This window comes from Camelina sativa, chromosome 4, assembly GCF_000633955.1.
Source record: "Camelina sativa cultivar DH55 chromosome 4, Cs, whole genome shotgun sequence".
NCBI lineage: Eukaryota > Viridiplantae > Streptophyta > Magnoliopsida > Brassicales > Brassicaceae > Camelina > Camelina sativa.
Window position 1 is genome coordinate 5,808,552 of NC_025688.1, and position 10,326 is coordinate 5,818,877.

Below are 10,326 nucleotides of genomic sequence, written 5' to 3' on the forward strand. Positions count from 1 at the left end.
TCAAGGAAGTCTTCCTGAATTGCATAAAATCTTTCCTGAATTTCACACAATCCTTCATGAAGTTCAATCACTTTTAAAATAAAGTGCTAACAGAAAAATATGATGCAGATACATCATAAAAGTACCAAAGCAATCTAAAAAGGTTTTACAAACATCATACATGTCTTAAAACAGAGAAAGTAAAACTGAATTAAGGAACATAGTCCTATGAATTGTCGACACATGCCTCAATATATGAAAGAATACTCCATTAGTGAGAGGGTAATGATATCATTTTTGTACATATCTAGGTATTTACCAATATCTAAGCTTTTATGAAGGTCAACCTCAAGTTCATCCTGAAATCCAAAATTTTTATGAAGGTCATCCTGAAGTTCAATAAATATTTCCTGAATTCCGTGGAATCCTTCCTGAATTTCCAAGAATTGTTGGGTGTTGGGTTCTGATTTTTAAAGTTACAAGAACATGTGGAAGAATTCTGCGAGCTATCAACAAAACTCAATAGGGTGGCGTGTATGCTCTGTTTTCTTTGTTTATTCCTTTTAATGAAAGCCTTCCTTAAATTCAAGACATCCTTCCTAAATTTCTTGGAGTGTTGTTGCAGCTCCAATTCTTCTGACCAAATCCGCATCTCTACAAAGTTACTACAACTAAACAAACACAACAGATGGTATAAAACATCATTCAATATATCTAAAGCTCCAATCTTGACCACTACAATATTACAAGTGAACAAACGCCACACATGGTGTTTATGAACCACCATTGATACATCTAAAACCCTCATCTTCTCCAATCTTGTATAAAACAGCACACACTCGTAACACTTTTAACTCACCCTCAAAGAATTAGAAAAGAGTAGTTTTGTTCAAAAGGAGAAGCTGAAAAACATCAAAAACTATACACAATAATTAATTTTATTAAGAACCAATCAAAAAAACAATGTCAAAACTCACAACACACAAATTGAACAACCAAAGTTAAAAATTTGGAATTTTTCTAGGAAAATAAAGAAAGATGAGATCTTTAAGGTTACCCACGTCAAATAAGAAGGACCTAGAAAATGATTCTCTTTCATAGTCTAAAAAGCAAATTAACAACGACAATGTCAAACTGCAACAATGGCTTTTCTGGGAAGAAGCGTTCTTCCACGAAACTCATCACTTCCTCTGCTCCAGAATCGAGCTTCACATCGAGAATCCAAAATATCTATCTTACCGTGAGTTTAAAATCTGAGATTAAAAAGCATTACAACAAGAGAAAAGCGCTGGTGGCATCATTATCTCCGATTTCATTCGCTGCATCATTACTCAAAATCAAACTGATTTCATTCGCTGTCTCCTCCTCCTTCGAGCCTCTCTAATTCAACTAGAGTTTTTTAGGATTTTTGCATAGACGATTGCTGCATTTTCCCCTTCCTTTTATTTTTTATATTTTATTTTTTATTTATTTATGTAATTTCTCCCAAAATTAAAATTGTGCTATATTTGGAATAATTAAGATTGTGTGCTAGTTTTAGAATAAAAGCTTAAATTAGTGCTATTTTTGAGAATCTCCCTTAAAAGAAACCAAAAACTCTAAACCCAGTTTTTCTTCTCTCTGTCTTACTTCATGTCTTTCTTCTCATAACTTGCAATCTTTACCTGAGCTAATGCAAAATAAAATAGATTATAAACTAAAGCTGACAAAAACAACCGAAACCAATCAAACAAACAAAACATGATTATAATCTATTGTTTCTTTGTTATGGTAGGCGATCCGCTGACTAAAATGTTAGAGGCATTGTCAAATGAATTTTTTAGCCAGCGAATGGGCGGAGTGGGTGGAGGGTTGCTAAGGGATATCCTTGCTGTTTCAACAAATCTTCCTGTAAGTATTCCTTCTTAGACAGTTATGATCTATTCGGTTTTCGGTTTATCGACTACACAATTCAGTTTCAGTTCTTGTGTTCATCTAGTAATGTGATCAAAATATATTTTCAGACTATCAGTAGGATGTTTCCTAAGGACACGCTGCTTTGGAAACTGGAAATGCTTAAGTATGCTATTGCTTCTGTGAATTCTCACATATACTCAGTCAGAGCGGAAACACTCCTACTAATGAGGTCCAATAAATTTCTGAATATCTTTTACTTGTAAAGAGGTATTAATTATAGCTTGGAGCATAAGTATTTTTCAATACCTTGTTATGACTATTGCAGTGGACGCGATCAGTGGCTGCTGAACGAGGAAGACATTGACAGATACTCGCGAACGTTGCCAAAATGTATAGTCCGTAAGCTTGATGACAATGGACAGTCTCCCCTTTTGGTTAGTGATCTCTCTTCCTCCAATAATAGAAGAAATATGCATCGATACAAATTTGTAACCAACACTTCAACAATCTCTTTTACATCTCATGTTAGGAGGAAGGCGTAGATCTGGCTACTATAATCAAGTGTACTTGTTTTTATCGCCGTGGGAAGTCTCATGATCACATTACGGATTACATTATGCCTACCAGATATGAGTTAAAACAACAAGTAGACGATCATCGGTAAAATTCCTCACTAATTGCTCTGATCTATATCTTACTTTTTCTGTATGCTTAGCAAAACAAATCAGACTATAAGTATATAGTTATAGTGGATATTGAATTATATGTACTGCTGTGCAGATTTCTATTGGATGGTACTTCTCCTGTAATGCTGTCAACTCTAGAAGACGGCACACTTGTAAGGAGCCTCGAAGGATTACCATCAGAGGGACCAGTTCTGTACGTTGGTTATCACATGATATTGGGATTTGAGTTGGCTCCAATGGTACTTCAACTCATGAAAGAGAGGAATATTCACCTGCGGGGTTTGACACATCCGCTGGTATTTAAGAATCTCCCAGACTCGGTAGTCGATACAAAGATGTTTGACAAATATAAGATAATGGGTGGAGTCCCAGTCTCCAATTTCAGTATCTACAAACTACTGCGTGAAAAGGCTCATGTGCTTTTGTATCCTGGAGGTGTCCGTGAAGCTTTGCATAGAAAGGTGACAGTATAGTTTATTAACCTTTTACGGTTTCTACATTCTTTGGACATTCTTATTCTAGAGGCTTAAATGTACAGAGTGACTATGCAGGGTGAAGCATACAAGCTGTTTTGGCCAGAACGATCCGAGTTTGTGAGAGTTGCATCTAAGTTTGGGGCTAAAATAGTTCCTTTTGGTGTTGTTGGAGAAGACGACATCTGCGAAGTAAGCTTTATCTATCTACTCTGTTCCGCTTCCTTCATGTTTACACGTTAGCAAATCAGCAACCTAGAATGACAATAACTCCACATATGCTGCACTCTATATCTACCCGAACCTCAGTTATGAGTTAACTTTGAATTTCCTAGATTGTCCTGGATTCCAATGATCAAAGGAACATCCCTATCTTGAAGGATTTAGTGGAAAAGGCAACAAACGACGCTGGCAACATAAGGTTGTTACATCACACACTATTTATATATTGTTCTCAAAATACTTCAAGTAATACTCATATGAACATTGGTTTTGAACGTCAGGGAAGGCGACGAGAGCGAATTGGGGAACCAAGATATCTATTTACCAGGAATTATACCTAAGATTCCAGGGCGGTTCTACTATTACTTTGGCAAACCAATAGAAACAGCAGGTACGTATTTAATCAAAGTGTATGCTCTCTACTTCAAATCACTAACCTCAATACTTACAATAATGGCAGGTGAGGAGAAAGAGCTGAAAGACAAAGAGAAGGCACACGAGCTTTATTTGCAAGTCAAGTCTGAGGTTGAACAATGCGTTGCATATTTAAAAATGAAAAGAGAGAGTGATCCTTACCGACACTTGTTGCCAAGGATGTTGTATCAAGCAACACATGGTTGGTCTTCTGAAATTCCTACGTTTGATCTCTAAATAAAATCTCTCTTTTATTTTTTTAAACTATGATGTGGCTCTTTATATGTTGTACACATCTAATCATATGATATTTAGAAATTTTAAGATTCTGATTCTTTAGTGATCTAAAATCTTTTAATTGTTACATGGAAAATAAGACAAGATTATTTAATTGAACGTCCCTGACATGAATCTTATCTACCTCTTACTTCATAAGATGTCAAGTTTTAACCAATTTGAGGGGACTTATGCCGTCATATGTGATGTGGCTTAAGGATCAGACTAACATTTTAACTACTTTCTAAAAATGCAAATTAAGGATCAAGTTAGAGATTAATTGACGCTTGTGTTTATACATGCTAGTAGTATTTATAGAGACGGAGTCGATGGGCATCTATGTTTTCTAACTTTTCTAAAGTGTCTTCAATTATTATTTTAACTAGAATCGGCCACGCGCTTAGCGCGGAGGAATATTTTAGAACTGATGCGATAGATAATATATTAGATAGTTAGAGAAAAAAAAGCGAAGCTTCTAATTAAGGAAAGTGCGATTCCAAAAGCGACATTAGGGTTTTCTGAGTATCCCTCACGCTAGGGCTTGTGACGGCCACCACCGGTAAGCCTTTATGTCGGAGGTAGATCCCCCTCAGGGGGACGAGTCTTCTTCGCAAAATAAGCAACCATCTTATGCAGCTGCAGTGACTAAGCGTCCTTCGCTTAAGAAACATGACTATGATGTTAATTGGGTGGATGGAGTCCCAACGATTGTGGTTCCTGATGTGGTGCTTCAGGATTCGGTTCCTCTCTGGGACGATTTCTTGGTAGGTAGGTTTCCTTCAGCGGCTCCGCATGTTGCAAAAATTCATGTAATAGTCAACAAGATCTGGCCTCTTGGCGATAAGTCAGTCCGAATAGATGTCTATGAAAATTCTGCAACCTCTGTTCGTTTCCGTATTCGTGATGAGGCTACCAGGAAGAGAGTTTTGAGACGTGGAATGTGGAATATTGCGGGAGTACCTATGATGCTCGCTAAATGGTCCCCCCTTCCAGAGGATGCGCAGCCTGTTATCTCTTCGATGCCCTTGTGGGTTTCTCTGAAGAATGTTCCTCACTCTCTCTTTTCTTGGGAGGGTCTCGGTTTTTTGACCAGCCCAATAGGTAATCCTATTAGGTTACACCCGGATACTGAGTTGTGCAGTCGGTTTAGTGAGGCTAAGGTTTTTGTGGATGTCAATCTTACGCAAACCTTGCCTTCCACGTTTCGTTTTCAATTGTCAAAAACAGAGGATGTAACTGTGGAGTTCCAGTACCACTGGCTCCCTCCGAAATGCTCTCGATGTAACGGGTGGGGGCACATTAGTGATGACTGTGTGTCTGCTCCAGTGTCCCCTCCAAAAGATTCTGATGTTGTTATTGAAGAAGGGGAAATAGTTTCTCCGAAAAAGGTTAAGGAGGCAGAGGTTCCTCCTCTGGTCCCGTTTCAGCAAACTGCAGTTACTGCTGCTGCAGGTGTGAGTAAGGACATTCCTTCTCAAGTGGATGATGCTGCCGGTTGGTCAGTTGTCTCTCCCGGGAAGGGCTGTAAGAACTCTGACAAAGCTCGTAGTCCGTCTGCTGTAGGACATATTACTGTTTCCGGCTCTTCTAGATTCTCGGTTCTGGGGGATACAGAGGATGTTGGTGACTCGGAAATGGCTAACTCTGATCATTTGGCTCCGGTTGCTCCGGACCCGGTTGCTGTAGTTACAGAGCCTGCAGGAAAGAATTTAGCTACTGTAGTTCCAACAAAGCAGACAGCTGCATTGGATGTTCCCATTCGTGCTTCTCTGCCACGGCAGACGAAACAGTTACACAAGACTACTTCGGAGTCTTCTTCTCAGCAAGCCAAGGGGGCTCCTCCTGGCGTCTCGAGTAAGAAGAACTCCCGAACTCGCCATTAATGTCTGGTTTTTTCTGGAACATGCGTGGTTTTAACAAAACTAAAAAACATTCTATTGTTCGTGATTGGTTGCAAACTGAATCTCTGCAGTTTGGGTGTTTACTTGAAACGCGTGTCCAGGAAACTAAGGCCCCTAGGATCATTTCTTCAGTGTTCCGTGGATGGTCTTCGATTACTAACTATGAGTTCAATGATCTTGGTCGTATTTGGGTGGTATGGAAGGACGATGTGCGTGTAACGCCGGTTTTTAAGAGTGGTCAGGTCGTCACCTGCTCAATTCTTTTGCCTGGTAACACTATGGAATTCTTTGTCTCGTTTGTCTATGCATACAATTTGGCTGAAGAAAGAAAGGAGCTTTGGGAGGATCTTAAGTCACATTTTGACTCCCCACTTTTTACAAATCAGCCTTGGGTGATAGTTGGAGATTTTAACGAAATACTTGATGGTGTTGAGCACTCTACTTATGATGACAACCCCTTTGTCACTAGTGGGATGCGGGACTTTCAGGATGTGATACGGCATTGTTCGTTAACAGACATGCCTTCGCATGGTCCTCTGTTTACCTGGGAAAACAAGCGAGCTGAAGGTCTAATTTGTAAGAAGTTAGACCGTATTCTGGTTAATGAGGATTGGAGTCGTCGCTTTCTTGATGCTTATGGTGTTTTCGAAGCTGGTGGTTGCTCAGACCACCTTCGCTGTCGTTTCTCAGTAGGGAACCAAGTCTGCAAACCTAGAGGGCCATTCAAATTTACGAATGCTATCATGTCCTGTCCAGAGTTTCTTTCCACCGTGCAAGCTTTCTGGGATACCTCGGAGAGCCTCTATCACTCTACCTCTGCTATGTTTCGTTTTGCCAAGAAGCTTAAAGCACTAAAACCTCTATTAAGGTCTTTAAGTCGCCGAAAGCTTAGTAAACTCTCAGAGCAGGTGGAGGTTTCCCACAAGGATCTTTGCCAGAAACAACTTGCTACGCTCTCAAATCCCTCGTCGGCTGCGGAGGAGGCTGAGGACCAAGCATTTCAGCGGTGGAATCATCTGTCTGATCTGGAGGAATGTTTTTTGAAACAACAGTCCAAGTTACACTGGCTATTGGTGGGTGACAAGAACAACAAATTTTTTCACAGAGCTGTCAAGGTTCGACAAGGCCATAATGCTATTCGAGAGATTCTCTGTCAGGATGGCTCCATTGCAAAAACTCAACCGGAGATTAAAGCGGAGGCAGTAAGGTTCTTTGAGGAGTTTCTAACTTTGGAGCCAAATGACTATGAGGGGATGAGTGTTTCTCAGTTAGAGGAGATAGTGTCATTTCGTGTCTCTTCTCCTCAACAGGAGGGTTTGTTGAAGTTGGTTTATGATGAAGAGATTCGACAAACGCTATTTAAGATGCCGGTTGGTAAGTCCNTGAGGGTTTGTTGAAGTTGGTTTCTGATGAGGAGATTCGACACACGCTATTTAAGATGCCGGTTGGTAAGTCCCCTGGTCCGGATGGTTATACTGTTGAGTTCTTTAAGCAAGCATGGTCAGTTATAGGACGAGACTTCGTTGTTGCGGTTCAATCTTTCTTCCTTAAAGGCTTCCTCCCTAAAGGTGTAAACTCAACAATTTTGACTCTCATCCCAAAAAAATCCGACTCTACGGAGATGAAGGATTACCGTCCTATTTCTTGCTGCAATGTGTTGTATAAGGTAGTCTCCAAGATTATTGCTAATCGTTTGAAGATTATATTGCCTTCATTCATTGCTCCTAATCAGTCAGCTTTCATAAAGGATAGGCTTATGATGGAGAACCTGTTGCTTGCTTCTGAATTGGTAAAGGACTATCACAAGGAATCCATCTCCCCTCGGTGTATGATGAAGATTGATATCTCCAAGGCCTTTGATTCAGTGCAATGGCCTTTTCTTATCAATATCCTCAAAGCTATTAATGTCCCCGCGGATTTCATTCATTGGATAGAACTTTGTATCTGCTCTGCTTCATTCTCTGTGCAAGTCAATGGGGAGTTAGCTGGTTATTTCCAAAACAAAAGAGGTTTGAGGCAAGGATGTTCTCTATCCCCTTATCTATTTGTCATTTGTATGAATGTCCTGTCCTTAATGCTGGATAAGGCTGCTACTGATCACTGCATTGGTTATCATCCTCGCTGCAAAACAATGAACCTCACACACCTCTGCTTTGCTGATGATATTCTCATCTTTACTGATGGGAGCTCACACTCCATAGCGGCGATTCTAGCTGTTTTTGATAGGTTTGCCGCTGTCTCGGGCCTCAGAATAAACCTTCAGAAATCCACGTTGTTCATGGCTGGTTTTTCAACTCAACATCAACACGACATCCTACAGCACTTCCACTTCTCTGTGGGCTCACTCCCTGTTCGTTACCTGGGACTCCCTCTCCTCACCCGTTCTATGACACATGCTGACTATCTTCCTCTTCTTGAGCGTATTCGTAGTCGTATATCCTGCTGGACTGGTCGGTTTTTGTCCTTTGCAGGTAGACTTCAGTTGATAAAGTCGGTACTATCTAGTCTCACCAATTTCTGGTTCTCTGCTTTCCGTTTGCCGAAGAGATGCCTTCAGGAGATTGATAGTCTCTTCTCGGCTTTCTTGTGGTCTGGTCCGGCTCTAAATACAAAAAAGGCCAGAATCTCTTGGCTTGACGTGTGCAAACCACTGCATGAGGGAGGGCTGGGGCTTCGTCGTCTGCAGGATACGAACACAGTGTGTATTTTGAAACTCATTTGGAGACTAGTGTCTGCTAGTACCTCTCTTTGGGTCAACTGGGTTCGAAGGAACTTGATCCGCACTGGTTCGCTTTTCTCTGTCAATGAGAGGAGTGTTGGTGGATCATGGATGTGGAGGAAGCTTTTGAAATACCGTGACCTTGCAGCGAATCTACATAAAAAGGAGATATCTTCGGGCACTGACACCTCATTCTGGTTTGATGTTTGGAGCCCTATTGGTCCGCTGTTTGCTCAACTTGGGAACCGGGGTAGTATTGATATGGGGATCCCACAGAAGAGTACTGTGGCAGAGGCCCTCTCGCATAGACGAAGACGACATCGTGTTGATATTCTGAATCAGATTGAGGGTGCTCTTGACTCTATCCGCCATTCAGTGCAACCTCAAGGTAGTGATCGTCCACTCTGGAAACAAAGGAATGGTTCTTTTAAGAGTATATTCGCTTCCTATGATACTTGGTGTTTGATAAGGCAACCAAACGCTCCCTGTCCCTGGTCTGCAGGCGTTTGGTTCACTCATTCAACACCTAAGTACGCCTTTATAGCTTGGCTTGCTCACCATAATCGGCTCTCTACTGGTGACAAGTTAGTTCAGTGGAATGCTGCTGCAAATGGAGATTGTGTTCTTTGTCAGGGTTGTGGGGAAACGAGAGAACATCTTTTTTTCTCCTGCTCCTATTCCTCGAACGTGTGGTCTACTCTTGTTCACAACTTGATGGGACCCCGGTTCACCACGTCTTGGACGACATTGGCTTCTCTGCTCGTGGACTCTTCTACTCCACGTCTACCCCTGTTTGTCCTGCGGTATGTCTTCCAGTCCACTCTACACAGCCTATGGCGGGAACGTAATGCTCGAAGGCACGGAGAAGCTCCCACTTCGTCATCCACCCTTTGCCGCTTCATCGACAAGCAAGTCCGTAACCGTTTGCTCACACTGACCTCCACCTCTGGCTATGAGAATGGACTCCAACTCTGGTTTCGAAGTCATCCTCTCCAAACCATATCCGTCTCTTAAACTCTTTGGTTGTTAAATTATTGTTCTAAATTGTAAAACCAACTTTGGACCACTGTTGTTTTTTTTGGTGAATATAATTTAACATTCATACAAAAAAAAAAAAAAAGATAATATATTAGATAGTTAAGCTGTTTTTATATAATTTTACTGTGTTGTTCTGTGAAACATATATTTGTGCAATAATTTTATATAATATAGTACACAAAAATAAAAGTGAGTAGTTAGCAATATAATAAAATTTTATACAATAAAAACAAACGAAATAGAGGAATTATAGACAGCAAGACGGAATATCAATCGATATGTAATTCATTTTACTATTTTTGGTTCTAGAAGTACTATTATAAGTTCATTATTGTATAATTGTGCATTTATAAATATGACATGCAACACTATGAGAAATAATAATGTGATTTATAACTTATTTAGTGGATTAAAAAAATATTATATGAAAGAAATTAGCTACGCCAATATGTACTACACAATGAGAATAATTAATTATTCACATGCAAATTCAAAAATAACAAACATGCAAATGATAAATTCTAATATGATATAGATAAACAACTTGATAATAAACAAATGAGAAAGAGATAATTTGAAGATGTAAATTATTCATTTTATTTAAAATAAGGATGAGATGAATTGGGCTTGTGAATAAAAGAAGTGTTTATAGAGTTAAGTAATGTTCGGATTCAGTTGACAATGCAAAAAACTCTTAATTTCCTTTTTAATTCTTTTCCTAA

At 40.0% G+C, this 10,326-nt stretch overlaps 2 protein-coding genes across 2 annotated transcripts; both read left to right on the forward strand.

Moving 5' to 3' along the window:
- Positions 1,747 to 4,017, forward strand: LOC109124970 (acyltransferase-like protein At3g26840, chloroplastic). The gene is made up of 9 exons (XM_019244548.1): positions 1,747 to 1,869; positions 1,983 to 2,104; positions 2,201 to 2,309; positions 2,405 to 2,535; positions 2,656 to 3,022; positions 3,113 to 3,226; positions 3,370 to 3,455; positions 3,538 to 3,647; positions 3,717 to 4,017. Exons 1-9 carry the CDS (start codon positions 1,747 to 1,749, stop codon positions 3,905 to 3,907), a joined length of 1,353 nt encoding a protein of 450 aa, XP_019100093.1. The 3' UTR covers positions 3,908 to 4,017.
- LOC104783570 lies at positions 4,516 to 7,244 on the forward strand. The gene is made up of 2 exons (XM_010508712.1): positions 4,516 to 5,793; positions 5,919 to 7,244. The coding sequence occupies exons 1-2, from the start codon at positions 4,516 to 4,518 to the stop codon at positions 7,242 to 7,244; spliced, it is 2,604 nt and encodes an 867-aa protein (XP_010507014.1).